The sequence below is a fragment of the Schistocerca serialis genome, chromosome 6 (assembly GCF_023864345.2).
Source record: "Schistocerca serialis cubense isolate TAMUIC-IGC-003099 chromosome 6, iqSchSeri2.2, whole genome shotgun sequence".
In the NCBI taxonomy this organism is placed as follows: domain Eukaryota; kingdom Metazoa; phylum Arthropoda; class Insecta; order Orthoptera; family Acrididae; genus Schistocerca; species Schistocerca serialis.
Window position 1 is genome coordinate 332,098,204 of NC_064643.1, and position 26,413 is coordinate 332,124,616.

Below are 26,413 nucleotides of genomic sequence, written 5' to 3' on the forward strand. Positions count from 1 at the left end.
GGAGAAGGGGGCAGGAGGGGGGTGGAAGGATAGGGAGGGAGTAATGTAATGAACATGGAAAGATGGAAAGTTGCAAGTTACTGCCTTGTCCACAACAAGGTCTTCAAAGATGGAGTACTAACATCTGAACATGGATGACAGAAAGGATTAGCTATGGCAATTATCGACAAAATGTATCAGCACTCATTGGGAATGTAATAATTGTGCAACCTTACTCAGTTAATAGAATACAGTGACAAAAATGTAAACAGAATAAGAAAATTTTGTGGTGATGAAACTAGAATACATACATACCGTGTCACCACCAGATGCAAAAGAAATTCGTGGCATATCATGTGCAGCAATAATGCGCCCTGTTTCTAGGAGAGTTAGCACTAGACGTGAACTGGACACAGTTAGATTCACATTGGAGCCAGCATAGTCCATTACTGGATGTTCTGCAATTGCTCGTTGTACTCTTTTCTCAACCTGTTGGCATGCCAATACCAATTGTAAATGACTGTTGCAGATTATCATATTTAATGTGTAAACATTGTGTCAGAAGTACAGTGATGTTTGAATTCAGCAACACATTTTGTAACCACTGAAAGTTAGATTCCTTTTAAATCTTAACAAATTTTGAAGACTCCATTAGTTTCAGCCTCAAAATATTTTCTTTCTTTGTCCATCATATGCTGTTTGGTATATTGGCACAAGCTGAACATTTACTTGAACATTATTTTATTTTGCAATACTAGCCAGGTTTGGCCTGTGGCCATTTTCAAACAGAAATTTTTGTGAATGATGTATGTGACATCATATTTGAGACCAATTGATTTCATATGGGAGCAGGAATTTATTACTATACACAGCTCATATTTAATTTTATATAAATCTAACATTATGGTGGTTTCACCTTCGTCTCATACGTAAAATGCAGGGGGAGTTTATAATGCATTTGATTCTTTTGGATAATCATCCTTTGGATAATCACAAATGAATGTACAGTTCTCATAGTTAACAATTACATATGAAATAATTATAAACATTAAAACTAAATAAGAAATAGCTGCAGTGCCAGCCTGAATATTTTTTTCCAGCAACTTGGCTAAAGTACGCAACCAGTACAAGCGCCAGCCTGAATATTTTTTTCTAGCAACTTGGCCAAAGCACGCAACCAGTACAACTTGTGGGAACCATCTCATTGCTGTCACAACTTGGAGGGCCGTCATCCCCAATCACAGAGAGTAGCAACAGGCGAAGCAATGTAAGTCAAAACCTACAAATCAGGAACTTGTGTTTTCCACTTATAGATAGTTTTGCTGGGCTGAAGATGATTCCAATTCTCACGCAACCACATGATTGGAAGTACTAATGGGCTCGTGGCAGTCCACCAGCCCAGCTGATAAGATTTAATTTGAGTTGTAGAACCCAACTGAACTATAGTTGCAAGCAACAGCTTGTGTATTTGTTGTTTATATGGAATTCTGGAATTTCTATCTTTGGTGGGTCTGGTTCTAGTTTCCAAACTCCTGAGGTACTTTTCCAGTGCACACAGTTTACTCTGTCATTATTTCTTCAGGTTCAGAGATTAATCAAGTCAGAGACTAAACAAACGTCATCAGCATACAAAAATTTACAACAGAGTTACTGCCGGGTCATAGGTATATAGGTTGAACAGTGCCATGCACTATTAAGGATATGATTGTGGCTTCATCTTAGCTATGGCTATCGTCTGTCCTTCATGTGGCCCCTCCAAGGAAGATATCTGAGTAGGATATGCAGAATGGTTCATGGAGATGATATATATTTAATGGGACCAGCTGCGTGTTAACTGTAAAAGTTATCAAAAAAGGTAGAATTCGCCTTGAGGATGCCAAACTGCATTATGAACTGCAGAGCAGTGGTAGCATATTCTCCTCATAGGTCAACTTCAATTTAGCTGTCGAATCTATAGAGTGCTCATGTCATTCATTCACACACAGTTGTCTATGAATCCCAAGATAGTGCAGAGCCTTCAGGAATATGGAAAGAATCAAAATATACATTAACATGCAAAGCAGTCAATACAAGCTGCTCCTATGAAATGTACTACCAGACAGTGCTAATCTACTCACACTGACAATTAGTGGAATTACTTCTGGATTACTTTACCAGAAATTCAATTATTCTGAGAGAGCATCGATCTTCCTATTACATAACTATTGTATGTAAGTAATACTCCATACTAAGTATTTATTGTAAATTTGCACAAAATATTATCAGCTATTTATACTGATGAGCCAAAACATTATGACCTCTGTCCATTGCAAGACTGAATACTACATGGTTGTGTTGAGGGTATATGATGTGGCAAGGAAAGTACACAAGCAGAGCAGTGATGAATGGGGAATCTTTCTAGTGATAATATGAGCTACAGCTGGGGACATCCACTGACATAAGAGACTTTTACAAAATGTATACTGTTATAACCTAGCGCTTTGGAGCAAGCGTCCTGGAAACGTGCAAGCTTGTTGGTTGTTAGCATACTACAGTTGTGAGCATCTATTGAAATTCGCTGAAAGACAGTGAAACCATGAAAAGGTACAAGGTGCCGGACATCTACACATCACAGAATGTGGAGGGCAAATCTGACAACAGAGTACAACACTGGTTTAAGCACAAGTATTTGAGTGCACCACTCTGTGTGCATTGACTAACATAATGGGGCTCAGCAGCAGGTGACCCAACACATTCCAATGTTGATGCAACAGCATCCTCAATTATGACTGCAGTGGGTGCAGGCCATCAAGACAGGACTGTGGACGAATGGAAATGGGTTGCTTGGGCGAATGAATCACATTTCTTGTTACAAGACACTGATGGTCATGTCTGAATATGCTATCATCCAGGTAAATAGCTGCTCAAAACATGCACTGTACCACAAGTGCATGTTGGGAATGGGGTGGGGGGGACTATATTACAATATGGAAACATTCATCTGGGCTTTTATGGGAACTATGGTACTAACTGCAAGCAACCTGACAGCTGTGGTCTACGTGAACATTATTGTGGATAACTAGAACCCAGTGGACTGCCACAAGGACAAAATTGTGCTACAGTGGTTTGAAGAGCATGATAATAACTCAAGGTGATGTCTTGGCCACAGAGTTCACCTGATGTCCGAGATGATGTTCAAAAAGATTTCGGGCTTGCAGCTGGATGTCAAACTTCATTGCATGATATGTCAAACTTCATTGCATGATATTTTGGCTGGACAACTGGCAGCCATCTTTAGATGAGCCGAATGAGGGCTGACGAAGACGTTCTCCATTCCGTCTTATATAGTGCGCTGACAGCACTGGTGCGTGCGTTGCAGTCGTGGAGACAGAAGGGCCACCCTGCCCAGTGACAGCGCCCTCGCTGGTGGAACTGCAATACTCAGCTGCTGTCAGTATTGTCACTGGCCGCAGCTATCGAAGTCTTCTAGTGTCTACGTCTCGCTGCGGCCAGCGACAATACCGACAGCAGCTGAGTATTGCAGTTCCACCAGCGAGAGTGCTGTCACTGGGCGGTGTGGCCCTTCTGAGTCCATGACTGCAACACATGCACGGCAGTACTATCAGCGCACTATATAAAACGGAGTGGAGAACGTCTTTGTCAGTCCTCGTTCGGCTCACCTGAAGATGGCTGGCAGTTGTCCAGCCAAAATATTGTGCAATGAAGTTTACGACGACTGGCTGCAAGTCCAAAATCTTTTTGAACAGTTGATTCGCCGGGAAAATTTGAAATTTTACGTCTGAGATGTTATTGGGCACTAGCTCCTACTCAGAAATCAAAAGCCCCCAATTTGCGCAGACCCTGTGACCTGTGAATAGACATTTTGTGCCACATATGCAGGAAACCTACCAGAGAATTGTCATATCTATGCCACGCAAAACAGTCACAACATTGCTTTTAAAAGCAAAGCAAACAATTAAGCAGGTGGTCAAAATGTTTTGGCTCATTGGTGTACATATGGGAGCTTAAAAACTACTCTAATATGAACATTTGATGTAAATGGAATTTACATCCCGCATCCAGATATTTTGAAATATTATAGATGTGGCTAAAAGGGTGCTCTTTCAATGCGATGTCTAACAGCAACTTGTTATGATTTTTGTATCCTGGTAAGGGATGCACAATGTATATGTAAATTATTTCTACTTATGAAGTTTACAGTTCATCCTAAATTCACACTTGTTATTAACCAATACCATTAGAAAGTAAATAAACTTGGACCTCAAGGTCACTGAACAAGATTTTAGGTGCCAGCTTTATACAATATTCATATTGCACAATTTTGTAAAACAAAAACTTTTTAAACATTTGTTACACTGTCTCTGAAGGTCATACCATAGGACACTGCTGAGTGAAAACATGTGAAGTATACTAACTCTTCCATCTGCAGACCAATGCAAGGAGGGCGATTTGCTAAGCAAGCAGAACTGAGATTTTTGGTTAATATATCCACATACTCGTGCAGTGTCAGGTTATCATCTACAGTGATACCTAAGAAGTACTTTGTATGCCCATTGATGTCTACTTCTGTTACTTTTAAAAAATCTTTATTTGTTTGAAATCACATAATTAGGCCTTGAAATATTAAGGGTTACAAAGGTTAAGCTCTTCACTGACAACCAGCTGTGGGCCTGTTCCTCAACTGCATGGCTGTTACACGATTGTCCTGGCTGTGTCTGGTATGGATGAGTTCGTATCCTAATCAGTGTAGGTCTGTTATTACAAACATGGCAGTCTTTTAAGATCTCTACAATGTCTTTTGTGGATCATTTACACTGATGTGACAAGAGATTTGGGATACCTCCTAATACAGTGTCAGATCTCGATGTGGTAGGGACTCAAAAAGTTGTTGGAAGTTCCCTGCAGAAATATTGGGCCATGCTGCCTCAACAACTGTCCATAATTGCAAAAGTATGCAGGTGCAGGATTTTGTGCATGAACTGATCTCTTGATTATGTACCATAAATATTTGATGGGATTCACACTGGGCGATGTGGGTGGCTGAACCATTCGCTCAAATTGCCCAGAATGTTTTTCAAACCAATTGAGAACAACTGTGGCCCACTGACTTGGTGCAATGCCATCTGAAAAAAATCCATCGTTGTTTGGGAACAGGAAGTCCATGAATGGCTGCAAACGGTCTCCAAGTAACCGAACATAACCATTTCCAGTCAATGATCAGTTTGACCAGAGAATCCAGTCCATTCCATGTAAACACAGCCCACACCAATATGGAGCCACCGACAACTTGGACAAAGCCTTGTTCACAACTTAGGTCCACGGCTTCGTGGGTGTCTGCACCAAACTCTAACCCTACTATCAGCTCATACCACTTAAAATCAGGACACATCTGACAAGGCCACAGATTTCCAGTCAACCAGGATCAGTCAGGAGCCCAAGAGAAGCGCTGCAGGCACTCTTATCAGTCATCTGCTGTGATAGCAACGAAAAGATCCGAGAAATTAGAGCAAATACGGAGACTTACAAGCAGTCGTTCTTCCCACGCACAATTCGTGAATGGAACAGGGAAGGGTGGATCAGATAGTGGTACAATAAGTACCCTCCGCCACACACCGTAAGGTGGCTCGCGGAGTATAGATGTAGATGTAGATAGCCCACAAATTTTGCCACATTATCCTAAAGGATATGTTCATCGTATGTCCCACACTAATTTCTGCAGTTATTTCACGCAGTCCCTAATAATTACCTAAATGGAATGTGTCTAGGTCCAACTACCAAATGACAGTTTCATCTACGCACTGCCCTTTCATACCTTGTGTACGCGATACTACCGCCTTCTGTATATGTGCATATCGCTATCCCATGACTTTTGTCGTCTCAGTGTGTGTATGCCAAGGATAGGAGTGGCCAAAACTGAACACTGAAGACTTAATATTAAATCTTGCCTTAGTCCAGCAGTAAATTTGTTAATGTAAACGTCAGTTTTCTGTTCTTAAGACACAAGTACATCTATGCACAAGGGATCCTTTTAACATTGTAACCCTTTAGTTTCACATAATTTTTTTTTTGTTTAGTTCTACCAGAACAGAGTTTGTGATTTGATATATTGCTTTTCCCATAGAGAAATCTTTCAAGAAACCAACCTAAGTAGCTATTGAAAGATTATTGTCAGAAATGTGTTTTGATATAGTCTTGTAAAGTACCAGTAAAAAAAAAAAAAAAGAAGAAGAAGAAGAAGAAGAAGAAGAAGAAGAAGAAGAAGCCGTGACATGTACAACACCAGCCAGCAGCTACACTGTGGCGCATGACATACAGTGTGCAACTTTACTTCTTCTACTTGCAAAACAGCAATCTGCTGTTTCTGTTTCAGGATGGACTATCTTCCTGCATCTTTGATTTAGTCAGTGGTCCTCAATACATGGCAGCAATGGTGGATGCTAGCTTTCTGGTAGTGTTGTCACATGTTCAAAGTCACTGCTATAATCAAATGAGGTATTTCTGTTATGGCATTGCAATCTTCATGTTTCCTGTATAAGCACTTATTTTGATCTGCACTTCAGGACTATGATAAAATGAAATATGAGGATTATGAGGACATCTCCATACTTTCGGCTGCTCAATGTAGGAAGATCATCTCCAACTTCATATATAATTTTTGACAAGCATCATAGGCTTCTGTACAGAACAAAGAAGTGCATTAATAATTTTTCAGTTAGCCTAACTTCCAGACAGGTGTAAAAATTCAGAATCTTTCACCTGGATTGTAGCTTTTGCATTGGTGTTTGTCACTATAACATTTCATGATCCTTGTAACAGGTGTCCGATATCCATATGCTTGGTAGCTGCAATACTACTTCAGTTCAGAAGATGAGCTATTTGATGTAATCATCTCTGGCATACATAGGATGAAACAAACACAAGTACCCAGTACCCATCATTATTTCAGCCTCTCGGCCATCAACCAGGAAAAATCACAAGAAAATCTGTAGTGGGTTACTTTGCTGTGTTGTATTCAAATGACACATCTGGCAGTATCATACCCTGGTCTCTCTGTTTGATATATATGTTTACTGCTAACATATCTGATAATATCTTATTAAAATGTTCCGTTTGGCCATTCAACTGCAGGTGATAGGCAATTGATATACTATGGACAATGTCACATTGCGAAATTACTTCTGACACCATTCTCGACTGAAACACTTTTTAATGATCCGAGAACATTACACGTGATGCATCACTTGGCGATTTCTGGAGCTAAGGCAGTTGGTACAGCCTTGGTGACAGTGTAGCATGTCACACAGTCAGTGCACACTACTCTCCACTTATTTCCATCTGCTGATTTTGGATACCTCCCCAGCAGGTCAATTCCAATGTGGCAAAATGGCACAACTGCACAAGGAATTGGTACCAGATGTTCCGCAGGTAACTGAAGCATACACTTCCATTATTGTCCTTCTAACAGTGGCTTAAATAATACCTGACAGATCAGTATACACTTGGCCAATAATACTGTCTTAAGGTTCTATCAAAAGTCTTCCCAAATCCCAAATGATATGATATGTCGTAGCAACATGCAAAAACTTCAGTATTTGGTAATCCATTGAGGACAGTGTAAGATAGTAGATGGACATGAAGTACTTTAATAATGATAATTGAAACCAACAGCTGTATTGTAATCCAATGTCATTTATTCAAAACAGGCTACCAGCTTCAATGCCAAAAAGCATCATCTTCAGGACCCAAGCATAATCTGCCATCAACATGCAAAACACAATGACAGAGACCATCAGAGTCTTCAAATGGAAACAGTATAACTTATAAAGCCCGTTATGATAGCATGTGCAACCAACAAAATCAAATAAAGCAGGACCAAAATCAACTGGATTCTGTATCTACTCAGCAGTAAAAAGCTCACCAATGGTAAGATAACTCAAAGACTTCATTGTGGCTAGCTCTAAATGAGCTACAATGATGAGCATTCATCTCTGTCCAATCCCCTTTACCCAGTATTCCAGTTCTTCATCTGATGTCCCCTTTGATAGTTGCTTCTTTCTGTAAGACCTCTGTGGATCTTCCCTCTATTGGCTGCAGTGTTCGGTGAAAAAATGAAATGATCGTATGGCATTGTTGGCCAAGAGGTAGCGCAGTGATGACTGGAATACAATGAGCACTGTTAAGCTCCTCCAATGGATTCTGCAAACCAATAGCTGCCATCCTTGTATTTACATTATTTTTGTATGCTATGTGACACTGTATATCTTACAGTTCAGTTTTTGTCTTTCCAACTGACCTGATGGACCCTTCAAGATCGTCATTCAGGAAAAGCCAACTGTGAATGGCCTGCCGTATAAATAGGGTCAGAACTCACTGATTACTGAAAGCACTCTTTCTCAGTCAAAGTTACTCTTCTCAGACTTGGAAAGTATTCTGGAGGCACAAGCAATCGCTCTTTTGGCAACTTCCTTGGACAGCACTTATCCTGCAACCACTAGCACCAGTGTGAAGTTCCATCCTGGAATCCTCATTAAAAAGTGCCAAAATTTGTGAAAATGACAATGTCTCTTTAAAGATCTCTCTTGCTCTTCATGTTAATAATAACTGGTCACATCATGCAGAATGTATACTTTATGAAGCACATGAAGTGGTGCATATTCCAAAGAAGCTTCTCATTACAAATGTGTCAAAATGTTAGAATGTTTGTTACAGCTTTTATTAGTTTTTCTCGATCAGGGTGGTCTCCATTACCATCAATTAGCTGCATCAGAACTTTATTTTTTTGGTTGACAAAGACACTCTTCTGCAGATTCATGTGAAGATCTGTGTTATGGACCCATTTCAACAAAGTTGTCATGTGGCTTAGATATTCTTCAAGTGTCTTCGAGAAAACAATGTACCTTTTTGTCATCAGTCTACTGACTGGTTTGATGCGGCCCGCCATGAATTCCTTTCCTGTGCTAACCTCTTCATCTCAGAGTAGCACTTTCAACCTACGTCCTCAATTATTTGCTTGACGTATTCCAATCTCTGTCTTCCCCAACAGTTTTTGCCCTCTACAGCTCCCTCTAGTACCATGGAAGTCATTCCCTCATGTCTTAGCAGATGTCCTATCATCCTGTCCCTTCTCCTTATCAGTGTTTTCCACATATTCCTTTCCTCTCCGATTCTGCGTAGAACCTCCTCATTCCTTGCCTCATCAGTCCACCTAATTTTCAACATTCGTCTATAGCACCACATCTCAAATGCTTCGATTCTCTTCTGTTCCGGTTTTCCCACAGTCCACGTTTCACTACCATACAATGCTGTACTCCAGACATACATCCTCAGAAATTTCTTCCTCAAATTAAGGCCGGTATTTGATATTAGTAGACTTCTCTTGGCCAGAAATGCCTTTTTTGCCATAGCGAGTCTGCTTTTGATGTCCTCCTTGCTCCGTCCGTCATTGGTTATTTTACTGCCTAGGTAGCAGAATTCCTTAACTTCATTGACTTCGTGACCATCAATCCTGATGTTAAGTTTCTCGCTGTTCTCATTTCTACTACTTCTCATTACCTCCGTCTTTCTCCGATTTACTTTCAAACCATACTGTGTACTCATTAGACTGTTCATTCCATTCAGCAGATCATTTAATTCTTCTTCACTTTCACTCAGGATAGCAATGTCATCAGCGAATCATATCATTGATATCCTTTCACCTTGTATTTTAATTCCACTCCTGAACCTTTCTTTTATTTCCATCATAGCTTCCTCGATGTACAGATTGAAGAGTAGGGGCAAAAGGCTACAGCCTTGTCTTACACCCTTCTTAATACGAGCACTTCATTCTTGATCGTCCACTCTTATTATTCCCTCTTGGTTGTTGTACATATTGTATATGACCCGTCTCTCCCTATAGCTTACCCCCACTTTTTTCAGAATCTTGAACAGCTTGCACCATTTTATATTGTCGAACGCTTTTTCCAGGTCGACAAATCCTATGAAAGTGTCTTGATTTTGCTTTAGCCTTGCTTCCATTATTAGCCGTAATGTCAGAATTGCCTCCCTCGTCCCTTTACTTTTCCTAAAGCCAAACTGATCGTCACCTAGCGCATTCTCAATTTTCTTTTCCATTCTTCTGTATATTATTCCTGTAAGCAGCTTCGATGCATGAGCTGTTAAGCTGATTGTGCGATAATTCTCGCACTTGTCAGCTCTTGCTGTCTTCGGAATTGTGTGGAAGATGCTTTTCCGAAAGTCAGATGGTATATCGCCAGACTCGTATATTCTACACACTAACATGAATAGTCGTTTTGTTGCCACTCCCCCCGATGATCTTAAAAATTCTGATGGAATGTTATCTATCCCTTCTGCCTTATTTGACCGTAAGTCCTCCAAAGCTCTTTTAAATTCCGATTCTAATACTGGGTCCCCTATCTCTTCCAAATCGACTCCTGTTTCTTCTTCTATCACATCAGACAAATCTTCACCCTTATAGAGGCTTTCAATGTATTCTTTCCACCTATCTGCTCTCTCCTCTGCATTTAACAGTGGAATTCCCGTTGCACTCTTAATGTTACCACTGTTGCTTTTAATGTCACCAAAGGTTGTTTTGACTTTCCTGTATGCTGAGTTTGTCCTTCCGACAATCATATCTTTTTCGATGTCTTCACATTTTTCCTGCAGCCATTTCGTCTTAGTTTCCCTGCACTTCCTATTTATTTCATTCCTCAGCGACTTGTATTTCTGTATTCCTGATTTTCCCGGAACATGTTTGTACTTCCTCCTTTCGTCAATCAACTGAAGTATTTCTTCTGTTACCCATGGTTTCTCCGCAGCTACCTTCTTTGTACCTATGTTTTCCTTCCCAACTTCTGTGATGGCCCTTTTTAGAGATGTCCATTCCTCTTCAACTGTACTGCCTACTGCGCTATTCCTTATTGCTGTATCTATAGCATTAGAGAACTTCAAACGTATCTCGTCATTCCTTAGTACTTCCGTATCCCACTTCTTTGCGTATTGATTCTTCCTGACTAATGTCTTGAACTTCAGCCTACTCTTCATCACTACTATATTGTGATCTGAGTCTATATCTGCTCCTGGGTATGCCTTACAATCCAGTATCTGATTTCGGAATCTCTGTCTGACCATGATGTAATCTAATTGAAATCTTCCCGTATCTCCCGGCCTTTTCCAAGTATACCACCTCCTCTTGTGATTCTTGAACAGGGTATTCGCTATTACTAGCTGAAACTTGTTACAGAACTCAATTAGTCTTTCTCCTCTTCCATTCCTTGTCCCAAGCCCATATTCTCCTGTAACCTTTTCTTCTACTCCTTCCCCTACAACTGCATTCTAGTCGCCCATGACTATTAGATTTTCGTCCCCCTTTACATACTGCATTACCCTTTCAATATCCTCATACACTTTCTCTATCTGTTCATCTTCAGCTTGCGATGTCGGCATGTATACCTGAACTATCGTTGTCGGTGTTGGTCTGCTGTCGATACCGATTAGAACAACCCGGTCACTGAACTGTTCACAGTAACACACCCTCTGCCCTACCTTCCCATTCATAACGAATCCTACACCTGTTATACCATTTTCTGCTGCTGTTGATATTACCCGATACTCATCTGACCAGAAATCCTTGTCTTCCTTCCACTTCACTTCACTGACCCCTACTATATCTAGATTGAGACTTTGCATTTCCCTTTTCAGATTTTCTAGTTTCCCAACCACATTCAAGCTTCTGACATTCCACGCCCCGACTGGTAGAACGTTATCCTTTCGTTGATTATTCAATCTTTTTCTCATGGTAACCTCCCCCTTGGCAGTCCCCTCCCGGAGATCCGAATGGGGGACTGGAGAGTACCTAGGCCGTCATTTGTTCAAAGGTCACTGGAGCATTTCACAGACCACATGGCATAACTTCGGACACACACAGGGCATCAGGTGTTATGAAGGTAGTAATCTCTATGGACCTCGACCTGCCAGTAGCCTGTCTATGTATCCTTAGTGGAGAAAGACTTTGCTCTCTTTGGACAGTCTAGGGTATCGCCAATTAGTGGCAACGGCTACACATTCGCTTTGCGATTCTGTTCAGCCACCAGTAATCAGTGCAGAAACACCTTCTGCCCTCTTGCTTTTTCATGAGGACTAAGGAATTTCTCTGGCTGAATGTAGGTGTCTTGCAGCATATTCTCCATTTCCTTCTGAGTTATTTGGCATTCAGCTAAAGACCTTATTGATTAACTATATATTTATCTGGGAGTGGGGGACACTGTGGTGTGTGTGTGTGTGTGTGTGTGTGTGTGTGTGTGTGTGTGTGGTGGGGGGGGGGGGGGCTGCAGGTGTATGACACCAAGGATACCCATTGTTGATAAAGTAGCTGCATCGCTGAGTTGTTTGGTCTGCCTTGTCTCCTCTTTGGACTTGAATGCGCCCAAAGACAATGGCATGACTGGCTAACGTTGTTTCTTGATCAGGCTGGGATCTTTTGGTGGCATGACAGCAGATTCCTCAAATAGACAGTGGGCAGCAAAGCATGATTTTTTTTACATCAATGGTACAAGGCTGACCCTCCTGGACTGGTTCGGCTATCTATACGCACATATGTTTAGGAATAAATCGTGGCTGTTTGTGGCATTAATGACCCAGAGCTCTCGTAGTCCATTTGTGATAGATATTATCATCACTTGCATATAAATTTCTTTGTGGGCAAGTACCTTTTGTGCCAGAGCTTTAGAGTTCAACTGAGGATGCAAGTAGTGGACTAGAAATTCTCTCAGTTATGAGTATGGGATAACAGTGTGCTGGTGCGGACATCTAGCTGCCAAGCACTGTCACTCACATGGGTGAGATCTGCCACCAGGTTGGCTTCCCCTGCAAACAACCCAGCACTCTACAGCACTGCTGGCTTTGACTATGAGATGCTTGCTGGAGCGAATGCCACTGCCTAAGTTTTTGAGTCAGCATTCCTGGGCGTCAACATCACGGCTTGTCACCACCACGTGCTGTCCTCACTATGGCTGTGAGGGGGTGTGGTCACTGCCTTCACCAAGATGCTTCTAGTGTAGTTGCACGAGTGTTAATAAAATATTTTTATTTATCACGCAGTTTGCCTATGCTACCAGTGGTCTGCTTCCCACATCTGCACACCTCTATGACCCAATCCCACACAGAAGTGATCCTATACCCATGGACTGCTTGCTACGATATGGCAATGGGCTTTGTCTCTGAGATCAGCTGTAATCATCTGCAGTTGCCTAAAATGAATGGAATTGCCTTTTGTTTGATACCTTGCAGCATAGTTTTGTTGGACACTGTTCTTTTTTCTTTACAGACGTGCACAAAGCATGGAGGATATCCACAATGAAAACATAACTGTGCTTTCATCATTCTCCACATGTACATTTTTCTGTGTGGCAATCAAGTTGGAAAGAGAGTTGGTAACAACTGTGTCATTAAGAACCTTGGAAGTTGTCCGAGGGTTATGACTTAGGACGGGTTTCTGATTCCATTCCTTAATGTTGTTGTTGTTTGTGTAGAGATTGGTGGAAACGACCAGTGAAACTCTCCTCAAATTAAGACTCCTGATAATTACATTAGGCAATCACCATTGCCATTACTAATCTTTAGGTTCAACATTAAAAGACATCGTAAACTCTCGTATCTCTTTTACTATTTTATGTATTATGATGGGAGGTGCTAATGACCTCCTTTGACTGACTACGGTACGACACTCTGACGACTGTCAATGTCTTTCGGCGCACTATTTTCTGCTCCAGTGCTGTGCTGTGCTGGCACCACTTGTGGTGACATACTCTAAAAGAAGCCCTTGATAGACATCTTCTGCCATGCCTATCATTAGATGTGAATCTGTCCAGGTTCTATTATATTCAGGGTCACTGTGTGACAACTCCAAAACACACTGCACATATGACAGTGTCATCTCTTGCAGTGTGGTTCCATTCTTCAGCTATATGGAATAGCTGCTGCTTGTCACCAAATATTTTATTAATTTCTGTCTGAAATTTGTATTAGCTCATGGCATTTTCCTCTTTGCCCTCAAAATATTGCTGAGCTGTGCCATCCAAGTAAAAGTAAACAATGACAAGACGTGTCATCTCACCTACTGTATTCTGCAACATGACAGACTGAAAACACTGCTGGATGCCTGATGTTCATCAAATTCACTGATGGTTTATTACCCATTGGTAGTCTGACAGAGCTTCATAAGACGAATGTAATTTTTAGTGATTTCTATGTCTGATATATATGGTGCCTCCACAAAACTGATACATATAATTCCTAATAACATACTAATTATGATGGCAATTTTGTAAACACAAACTAGCACTTGACACTGTAAACACCCACACACTGAATGTTCTTGTAAATTCTATATACCCTATATATAACTAAATCCGAGAACCATTCTGAAATTACAAATCATAAATCAAAAACAACAGCAGGAGGCAGAGTGATGTGTGTTGCCAACCATGTACTATAACTGTTATGCCATGGGGGAAAATCTACAGCACACAGTAATATTAAAAAAAAATTTTTTTTACATATTTAGTTCCATAGGACCAAACTGAGGAGCAAATCTCCAAAGTCATGGAATGCGTCAGTACATGAAATTACACGTAAAAGTAATTAAAAAAAAAAGACAAGTCATAAGTTTACATAAACACAATCAACAATATAACACAGGAATCAGCTTAATTTTTCAAGGAACTCTCGACAGAATAGAAGGAGTGACCCATGAGGAAACTCTCCAGTTTTGATTCGAAACTGCGTTGATCATTACTAAAATTTCTGAAATCTTGTGGTAGCTTACTGAAAATAGATGCAGCAGTATATTGCAAGCATTTTTACACTAGCGTCAAGGAAGTGTGATCCAAATGCAGATTGGATTTCTGCCTAGTATTAACTAGCTGCTAATACTGGGGAATAAGCTGATATTGTTAACAAGAAATGGCAGTGAAGAATATATATACTGAGAGGCCAATGTCAGAATACCTAGGCTAATGTACGGGGGTCAATAAGAGGTTCACAAACTTACACCACTTACTGCCTGAACCACCTGATTTTCAGCCAAAAATATCCCTTGAGAGTGGGAAGAGTTACCCCAAAATATAATACCATGCATCATAAGTGAATGAAGTAGACTAATTTTCGTGTTGAACTATCACTTACTTCAGATACAGTTCAAATAATAAAAATGGCAGCATCAAGTCTTTCAACATGGGATTTCCATGACAATTTACTATCTATCTGAACACCTAGAAATCTGAACTGTTCTGTTTCACTAATCATATGCCCATTCTGTGGTAGGAAAGCCGAGCAGAAACCTATTGTACTGCAACTCACACAAGGCTATATACAACGTAACTATTCTAAAAATTGGGAAAGGTCTAATTTTGAATGAAAGGTGAAAATACTGGCAAAACTTCAGTATATTCTAAAGTTGAGAATTAGAAGCACACAGCCAAGCCCGTGCTAATCCTAACACTGTCATGCACAAACCCTTTCATTCACATTAGCAAATTTATGGTGACGTACTTCCATAAATCTAAACAGCTACTAAACACAGATTGTTCTTAAATGAAAATGCTCATCATACTATTACATTTATCGGTGTCTATTGCACTCAAGGTTTTAGTCACTGATCTGCTCAACATGCCATGAGAAATTACTGTCTTTTCTCATACACAAAATTAATTAAAAAATCCGTAATTTCTAAAACACACATCGGAATAAACATGTCTTCTGTTTAAAACACTTTTGAAATGTGTAGCACAACTAAAACTGGCCAATTGTAACTTCCTTTGGGGCTCATACTACACATGACCGTACCATTGAACGGGTGGCCTGTGACTCCTTAGACTGCTGTAAGCATTCTATACATCCAAGAGAAAAGACGCACAAAGACTACTCCATTCTGATTGGTCAGTTTTCTTTAAGGTCAACAGAAAAACTTTATTCTCTCACGTTAGTCCACACTTTTCATGATGCACCAATCAACAAATAAAACACTTTTGAACTGTACTTCTTCCCAAAATAAATATTTAACATTCTGATATTTCGTTTATACTTTATGTTATTAACTATTTTCATTTGCACTCAAATTAGCTTTCCTTTTACCATAAACTCAGTTAACATATTATGATACCAAATTCCCTGTCGTCTGCATTCACACTCACTTAAAACTTTCTCACGCGACTTCATACAGCATTTATTAGTAGAACAATGATCTACATATTTACTTTAGACCACATTTACACATCATTCACATCAGTAAAAGTATATACAAAACTGTACAAACATAAATAAACAAAAAAGCCTTCAAGAAATAAACAGAACAGTCCACAAAAACATTCTCTTGACCTGTTTCTTGAATGTTTCTGTGCACTACTGACTCTGGTGGATGAAAATTAGAACTACATACTTGACTGAACTAACTTCAGACCATCTGTTGCTATGCGCGCATGAGTCATTCTCCCGATACACAGGCTCTAGACAGGAACGATATAAGGCCTCACCATCACGCCCTAGAATCCCTGGTTCAAAATAAATGGATTTAAAAAAAAGCACACTTTTTGTGATAACACCATGTTAGTAAATGTAAATGACATCAAATACTCATCACAGATCATTGCTGGCCACATTGTGTCACAAACACACAAAATCACGACACAACCAGAAACCAGGGTAGCATATTCGGACTGCAGTGACAGACACATACAAGTCAAGCCATGTCAACAGCAGCAAACTTTCACACAGCTCGTCTGGACTTGGCCAAGCTGGGCGGCCTGGCTGGCCACTGCACTTGAGTGAGTGGATTGGATTGGATTGGACTGGATTGTTTGGGGGAAGAGACCAAACAGCAAGGTCATCGGTCTCATCGGATTAGGGAAGGATGGGGAAGGAAGTTGGCCGTGCCCTTTCAAAGGAAACATCCCAGCATTTGCCTGGAGCGATTTAGGGAAATCAGGGAAAACCTAAATCAGGATGGCCGGATGCGGGATTGAACCGTCGTCCTCCCAAATGCGAGTCCAGTGTGCTACACTTGAGTGAGTGAGTGAGTGGGAAGATTGGGGGATGCCAAAAGCCCAGTGGAGGGCAGTTGCATAACACTGAGCTGAGGGTGAACAGTGACTGCATCAAACCAAGAACAAGGCAAGTAGATGTCTCTCCTCAAAATCAAATGAGACACCATGCCTTTTCCATGGTTTTTAGGCAAAAAGCAAAGGTTCCCCGAGTTTTCCAGAATTAATACATTTCTGGACTTTTCCCCATTTTCTAGGATGCAGGCCACCCTGATTATAATGTTTTAGAGTTCACTTATGTCACAAGCAAAATTGTGAAGAAAAACACATACTTTCACGTATCCACATAAGAAAAAATTCACGTGGGGGTGATGTCTGGAGATCTTGAAAATTAAGAATAAATAATCAAGTATCCAATACTGAGGCAGCATGTCATTGAGGCACTGTTATATGTTGTCGTACCAAAGTGGAGCTCCACCTGTTGGAATAAGTAACCACCAGTAAAGTGCATCCCCCCACCCAAACTCGTTGTTTAAAGAAGGATGCACCCTTTACAAATGAGTCAATGTCTTAAAGTATTTGACATTAAGCATGTAAAACCTTACTATTGAAGAAGCAAAATCCTAATTGTGTTTATATTATCAGTAGTTCATAGAGTTAGTAGTAAAGAAATAATGAATTAAAATGTTATGACTGAAGTTGAAATTTTACCATGTGAACAACAAACATTTAGTAACCAATAAACTGTTTTCCTTTGATTCTTTTGTGGGGCTCAAGTTTACAAAAGGTTTAAAATTGTGTGTTAAGTTTGTTGACAGTTGCTAAGTGTTCTCATTCTCAAAAAGTGGATGGATATAGTCTCGGAACTTTGCTGCCTCATCACACATTTAGTATCTGTAATACTTATTGTAGTGAACCTTTAAAGTAATTTTATATCTCTTAAGGAGTAGATTACAGCAACATTTAAAATTTTTAAATTCAGTCAATAATTATGTGAAATAATGAAAATCATTTTTGTTGTTCCTGGAAGCTGTTGGATAGCCAACACACAACAGGGACTGGGAGAATGTTTTAGCCATTTAGTAATATAAATTACAGTCCTCCAGAAGCTGTGCAAAAACTCAAAATCTGTAAAGAAGTCATATTGACCACGGAGACCTAGATCTTTGAGAAACTGACATGTCATGGTGGCAATGTGAGTTTTATTTTCAATCTAAGCATGCAAGCATTTTCAAGTAGTCAACAGGGGTTGAGAGTTAAGCATTTAAGCATGCCATGGAAAATAGAGAGAATCTAGAGTGAAACAAAATTGTATTTGCTTTTGTTCATATATACGGTCAATAATGTGGCTACCTGCCAAAAGGCTGAATAATAACCTTTTGTAGTGCAGACCACTGCAAGACATGCAGGAAAAAAAGTCAGTAAGGTTCTGGAAGGTACAGGCAGGGATGTGGAGCCATGCCATCTCCAGCACTGTGGCCATCTGCACTAGGCTTCTCAGCTGAGCATCCATGGCACAAAGAATCTGATCGAGGTGGTCCCCACAGATTCTAGATTGGGTTTAAATTCAGGGAGTCTGGTGGCCTGGGGAGTACAGTAAACTCATCCTGGTGCTATTTGTGGGGTGTCAAGGAAAAACAAATTGCATGTACGAGGAGACATGGTCCCCAAGGATACACACATACTTGTTTATCCGTTAAGCCTTTCAGAATGACAAGACCAGGCAGGCAATGCCACAAAAACACTCCCCAGACTATAAAGCTCCCTCCTCCGGCAGGACCCCACCAACTATTGTTGCAGGTTTACTTTCAGACATTTCATGCCAATGGAGGGTAAAACATGATTAATCTGAAAAGGCCACCTGCTGCCACTCTGTGCACATCCAGTTGCAGTACTGACATGTAGCCTCCGGCCTTCGCTGCCAATGAACAGTAGTCAGCAATCGCTGAACGGTTGTTGAGGAGAAATTGTTGGCAGTCCCCCCTGTACACATCACTGCAGCTGTCGTTCACCCCTGTCACCTGTGGTCTGTGGTGCACCACAAGTGTCTCAGAGCCAGTTCTAGATAATGCCGTTTTGCTGTATGTAGTATACTTTAACCACAGTAATTTTGGAAATGCTTCCACCCTTGGGCTGAAAGCCAATGATCTTGCGCTTTTGAATGTCAGACAAATCACTCCATTTCCACATCACTACAATGACTACACTGTTTTCAGTGTCCCCCTTAATGCTTGATATACCCTCCATTGTTTGTGCTGCCACCTGCAAGTGTTTATTGTACATCGATGCCTAACACAGGCGATGCTCTCATTAATCTGACTGGAATGCAAATGATTGTTTTGATGGGACCTGTCACGCCTTCCTCTCCTGTGCCGATCTCTTTATCTCAGAATAGAATTTACAAATGATATCTTCAATTATTTGGTACATATATTCCAGTAATGGTCTGCTCTACAGTTTTTACCCTCTAGAACTCACTCTAGTACCATGGAAGCTAAACCCAGATGTCTTAACACATGTTCTATTTTCCCATCACTTCTTTTTGTTGCTGTTTTACACATACTTCTCAACTCCCTTTACACATCAATAACATGATGAATATACTCTCCCACTTAGTTTCTCTCCACCTGCTCGTAGCCGCAGAAGGAATACTTTCACTATGTTGTTTTTGTTGGTTTGCTGTCAATTCTGATGAGAATTATTCTATCACTTAATCGTTTGAAGTAACTCACTCTCTGTTCTATCTTCTTATTCATAACAAATCACACTATAGTTCTAGTATTTTCTATTGCTGTAGACACTGTCCTATAAGGAGCAATTAAATGAAAATGAGACAGATGGAAAAATAGGAAGTAAGCTGTTATTATTTCAAAAGCAGTCACCACAACAATTATTACATTTATTCTGCTATGAGACACGCCGGTGAATGGCTCTATGAGTAATGTTTGGGGTTTCCTATGAAACCATGATTGTACCCAAGTGTTCACCTCTTCATCTGAAGCCAGTCAACTGCTGCGAACATCTTTCTCATGAAATATCGAAATCGAATGGGGAGAGATTGGGACTGAATGGAGGCTGTGTAAAGGTTTCTCAGCAGAACTTGTGCAGTGTGGTCACAAAAATCCTGGCAACTATACTGCAGAAGTTTAGCTGGGAAGCCCTTACGTATCTGCCATACAGACTAAATCTCTCCCCATGCAATTTCCATATTTTTAGAGCCCTGAAGAAAGACATTCATGGCCACCGATTCGCTTCAAACAAAAAGATGCACACCTGGGTACAATCATGGTTCTGTAGGCAACCAAAAACATTTTTCTGTGAAGTTAAAGTTATTAACAGTTATGGCAACTATTGTTCAAGGGTACACAGAACGAGTTTTTCGATGAAAAAATCGATTTTTGGGTAAATGCATTTTCGAAAAATTTAGACTCTCCCATTGAATACCATGTATAAAATATTTGGATGACGTGAACAAAACTATTTAAAATAATTTTTTAAAATAATTTCGACACACGATGTTCCGCACCTTGTATATGAGACGCGAAATGTACCTGATATAGACAGCCTCGCCAGTGATATAATTGAGCACAAGAGAGTTAGCTTTTCTGTTGGCTACACTGCTAGACAGTTGACAATAGATTCTGCACCATTTGTATTGTTTCCTTTGTGAGTATATCTATGTCATTGTTGTGAAAGTCATATGTGGAGAAGTCATTGAGTTTTCTTTCCTTCAACATGCCAAGACCTAGTCTGAAGGTATTTAGAAAGCGTGAACATTGGCACAAGAAAGTAAAATGTACTAAAAATTCGTCTGATTCATCATCATCAGTATCTGATGTCCCAGTAGCGACTAACCTCAACACTGGTAGTGATACATTGAGTGATGCTGCTGCCACTACACCGGAAAGTGCTTCAAGAAGAAAACTAGCTGGAATTGAAGAAGAATACAAGAAACTAAATGCTGGGACTACAAAATATGAGGTAATTAACGTGTCTTTATTATCAGACGTTTTGGAGAACAATGTGCGCTGCAAACAATGCGGAAAATGTGGTGTTTCATTGAAAACAAACTTACATGTAGGACTTGCTTGTGAATTAGAGTTGATGTGCAGTTATTGCAAAAACAGTGTTACTTTCTTCAATTCCTCACATGTTACTGCAGATACAGGTAAACTATATGATATAAACATTAGACTGGTTTATGAATTACGGTGTATAGGAAAGGGCAGGGCTGCAGATGCCATGTTGTGTGGTGTGATGAACCTCCCTCCTCCACCTTCAAAATTTAACAAACACATAATTGCAATAGGCTCTGCTGTAGAAGATGTGGCACAGGAAAATATGATAGATGCCGTTGAGGAAGCAGTTGTTGAAAATAATAATAGCAGATACTTGTCCATAGCTTTTGATGGAAGCTGGCAGAAGAGAGGCCACACATCTTTGAATGGTGTAGTAACAGCTACAAGTGTGGGCATTGGTAAGGTAGTTGATGTGGCAATACTTTCCAAGCATTGCAGATGCAAGGAGAAAATGAAAAATAAACATGGAGAGGAGTGCATGGCAAATTACTATGGGTCAAGTGGTGGTATGGAAGTTGGTGGTGTAAGAAGTATTTATCAACACTCAGTAAAATGGTACAATGTTAGATACATAAATTATCTAGGAGATGGGTGACTCAAAGGCTTTCAAAGAAATTGAGGAACTGAGACCCTATGGTAACGATGTGAAAATTTCCAAACTGGAGTGTGTTGGCCATGTTCAGAAAAGGATGGGATCAAGACTGACGGCTCAAGGCTAGCATGAAAGGCAAGAAATTGAGTGATGGAAAAACTTTAGATGGGAAAAATAGACTGACAGATGCTACAATAGATCATATTCAGAAGTGCTATGGTCTAGCAATAAGACAGAATACAGCAGATGCAGAATTAATGAGAAGAGCAGTCTGGGCTCTGTTTTTTCATACAGCTTCAAACAATGAGAATCCCCAACATGGGCTATGTCCAAAAGGAGACGATAGTTGGTGCAAGTACAACAGGGGCAAGGTAACTAAGAAACAATACAATCACCTTCATCACCTGCCACAATGGATGAAATAAAACCAATATTCTGAGACCTCGCAGATATTAGTCTACTAAAGAAATGTCTTCATGGTCGGACTCAAAATCCAAATGAGTGTGTGAACCATGTGATATGGAATAGACTACCTAAAACTGTTTGTGGGTATAAACACACTTCACTTTGGCGTTTATGATGCTGTTTCATCATTCAATCAGGGCAATATAACAAAGTGCAAAGTTCTGCAGAAGTTGGGGCTCTGTGTAGGACTACGAACTGCTGCAGCTATGCTTTGTTTGGACAAGGAACGGCTCAGGTCTTCAGATAATGCCATAAAAGTATATTCAAAGATGGCTAGACAGCATAGCAGAGCCATCAAGAGGAAGCTGTTTGACGATTCTGATGATACAAGCTATGGAGCAGGCTTGTACTGAAGTAAAAACTTTGAAGCTAATTTCCCATAACTTTAGTTTTTTTGTGTATAAGGTACATTTTCTCAGGGCCTATTTATAGTAGAAAGATGAAATTTTCTGTAGTTGTTCCTTAAGACCTTCTAATATATCTGAATTAAAAGATATGTGAAATTATTTTGTATTAATGGATGTAAATTTTAAAATACTTGTTAAAATGTATAACTTTTTTTAACATTTACAAAAAATAAAATATCTGAAAAACTATACATAATTTTTTTCAAAATTAATAATTCAGCATAAAAGCAGAACATATCTCTGCGTTCTGTGAAAAAAATCAAGAGTATTGTCCAAATAACAAATGAGAAAATGTTCCTAAACTTTTAGCTCAATTGAACATTGTAAGCATAGGGCGTTCCGTATACCCTTAAGTAATAAACAGTTTACTTACTATGTTTCTGTTCGTCTCATTTTCATTTGACTGCCCCTTGTATGTACATCTGAACGGGAATCTTCTTTCCATTTCACTTCACTGATCCCCACTATGCCTAGACACAGTCTGCATTTCCATTTCCAGATTTTCTAGCTTTTATAGCACATTCAAACCTCTAACATTCAATGCTCTGACTCTTAGGATGTTACCCTTTCGTTGGTTATTCTATCTTATTCTTTTGGTCACCTCCCCCTTGTCAGTCTCCTCCCAGAGGTCCAAATGGGGGGGATTAGCCAGGAATCTAATGTCACAGGAGAAATCATCATGACACTTTTTCAAATCACAGGTCACATGTCCTGTGGATGCACATTAAGTATCTTTAATACAGATGTTTCCATTACATCCTGCATCCTCAAGCTGTTGATCGTTGCCGATTCTTCTGCCGGTTAGGGACAGTTTCCCTACCTGAAGGCAAGTGAGTGACCTGAGCATCTTTCCACTCCTCTGCCCCCATTGACAAGGGTGTTGGCAGAACTAGGGTGACAACTTATGCCAGTAGTCTTCTGCTGCCAAAAGATCTACCCCTACAAATAGTGAACATTAATGCCAATGGAAAGTTATGTAATAAGAAGTTATGAATGAAGTTACATCAAATTTCAGAGAACTGCAAGCACATGTGAAATGGAAATTGTCTTAAATAGTGTTTGATTTAAGTTTCAATAATTTTTATGGGGAATATTCCAGAGACTTACAAACCAGAGTAAAAATAGTTTTGCAAAAACAATAATGTATGAGGGTTGACTGGAGTACTGTTAAGTTGAAATTGTTGTCCAAGGAACAGTTACTTTAATTACAATTGCTTTTGGCTTATAAATATTACTCATGGTACTGTATTAACTATTAAATTACAATGAACAATGCTTCAAAGTAAAGTAAAAGATTGGAAAGGGGATACAGTACAAGTAATAAGCAAACTGTCGTAGCTCTTAACATTCCCCAACTAAATAATTTCCAGTGTTCTTTAATTACATAAACATTCTAATATAGCTAGAGAGGGAGAGGTGTTAAAAACTGCAACATTTCAAGATACCTCATTCCAATCATTATATTATCCTCATAAAAGAATGGACAGTAGTAACAAGGTAACTTAAGGCGAATCTCCTTCATGTTCAACAATTTCTTGAGGGTCCTGAGATTCCCATATGTGTATGTTAACTTTACTGTTAACATGAAATGTTGCCTCGTCACTGCAAATTAACTGCAACAAAATCAGTCATCTGCCATGTGTTCTAACACCCTTTACCACCAACATGAAGAGTTTGCACTAGTTGTAGAGTGATCTCTGAACAAATGTCACCTTAACACCTGCCAGACAGCCATATGGAAAACAAAGTTCTCTGCATGCACTTTGAATAGGCTGATGGACTCCACTCAAAACTTTGCTCAATGCTCTCTACTCTTCCATCAGAAGAGCAGGGTCAATGCAGATTCTTATTTTTGCCCAGACATCCTGTCTTTTCAAACTGCTGATACCAATGATTAATGTTTTTCACCATAAGCAGAACAACCCCAAAATGCTGATGGAAAACATGCAGGGCCACAATCACCAGCTCACACCTGTTCAACTACAGCACAAAAATGATCCTGTTCCACTTGTCATCTAGCAGAAATGCTTTCAAACTCTTGGCCAAACCAATTCTATCACCACACATCTCCTTCCCAGAAAACCCATTGTGTCAGAATTTTGATGCTTTTTCTCTGAATATTTTGCAATTTGTTTCTTTTGTAGCAAGTGTCCACCAATAAATACAAATTGTTAAAATAATTTTTGGAACATACTGCATTTCTGTACTTCATTCTGACCCACTGGGACAATCTGTAAGCTATCAATGTTCACACATAAAACTTTTGTAAATTCTACTCCATTCTCTCTCGCCAATTTATTACTGTCAAAAATAAGGTTGAGTCAGGAGCAGTAGACAACTCAACACACTGTTCCATCTAGTGACAATCCATTTGCCATTTGCCCCCTACAAAAAGATTTACGATTTGATAAAGGTGACAGTTTGTATTATAAAAATTCAAGTAGGTCTTACTTTGTTCCCTGCAGCATGCCGCCTCCTGTTATTTTTCCCAATCTGATTATTACTGACACACACACACACACACACACACACACACACACACACACACTTCTTAATGTGATATACTGTTTCTCAAGTAAAACTTCCCAACATACAACATCTTTAAACAAATACTGCAAACATCACACTCAAATGCTTCTAACAAGCCAAAGACAATAGCAGCTGTTGATATTTTGTCGATTTACTGGTTACTGCATTAAGAAAGGTACATTCTGTGCAGAAGACATTTAAGTCTTAATTGAATTTTGGCAGATCTGCAAAGCTCTTTATTATAGTGGACCATGCAACAGTATAGTTAAGATTGTCAGTATGTATACTGTGTGATGATGTATCATAGGTGTGATAAAGTACTGCAACTATATGTAGAGAACACATCAGATAAACATATCAATTGTAAGGTAATTTTTCTATGTGTACAACATACCTTTCTTTTTTTGTCAACAGTTTTCAGGCCAGCAGCTTCACATACTCTATTAATGCATTCCCTGGTAACAGAACGTCAAGCTCGGTAACAATTACTTTTACACTAAATGCCAACAACACATTTATAAGACACATAAGAGAACAGAAAGCATTAAAAGTTGAAAATTTGCATTAAAAGGAACAAAAGTTGTATTTAGCTGCAAGAGCTGTCAGAAAAGTAACCTTCATGTGCTGCAAGTAAAATATTGGAACAATTAAAGGAAATTTACTTACAAAATTGTGTGTGTGTGTGTGTGTGTGTGTGTGTGTGTGTGTGTGTGTGTGTGTGTGTGTGTGTGTGTGTTTTATGGGCGTTCAACGGTGAGGTCATTAGTGCCCTTACACTTATGAAAAGAAACGAATGTGGAGATAAACTAAAACTGTTGTACACTTGTGCACTCGAAATGACCATACAGTCACTCTATCTCAATTAGGAGAGAAAGCAGCTATATATGAAATTAAAAACAGAAAACAAAACACAGAAGAGCTAAAAAAGGACAGAGAAATGTGACTGGCTGACCACTTACAAAAAACTTGGGTGAGCCAGTCACCCTGTTGACACATTAAAATCTTGTTAAAATGTTGGACAATTCACAAAACTTTAACACTCTAACCACAGTTGGCAAACTCGCCACAGTCTGCTGGTCAGCAAATAAAACACAGTCCAATAAAATGTGACGCACAGTGATCTGCATGTCACAAGCACAACACATTGGACGATCCTCTCGTCGGAGCAAGAGTCTGTGTGTCACGGGGCTGTGGCCTATGCAAAGATTAGTAAGATGGACCTTGCCCCATCGACATGGCTGGAAGGAAGTATGCCTGAGCCAAGTTTTAGGTTTACTAAACGGAGTTTGTTGTCAGTTAGTTCCAGTCACTCATCTCCCTAGCAACACA

At 39.7% G+C, this 26,413-nt stretch overlaps 1 protein-coding gene across 3 annotated transcripts in view; it reads right to left on the reverse strand.

Annotated features, from left to right (window-relative positions):
* The window catches only part of LOC126483716 (SHC-transforming protein 4), a 98,275-nt gene that overhangs the window by 35,693 nt on the left and 36,169 nt on the right, over positions 1 to 26,413 (reverse strand). For all 3 annotated transcript variants that reach the window (XM_050106811.1, XM_050106813.1, XM_050106810.1), the window contains 2 exons: positions 25,479 to 25,539; positions 295 to 468 (listed from right to left, as the gene is read on the reverse strand). In XM_050106811.1, the coding sequence (XP_049962768.1) occupies positions 295 to 468; positions 25,479 to 25,539 (235 nt within the window). The remainder of the gene's footprint in view (positions 1 to 294; positions 469 to 25,478; positions 25,540 to 26,413) is intronic.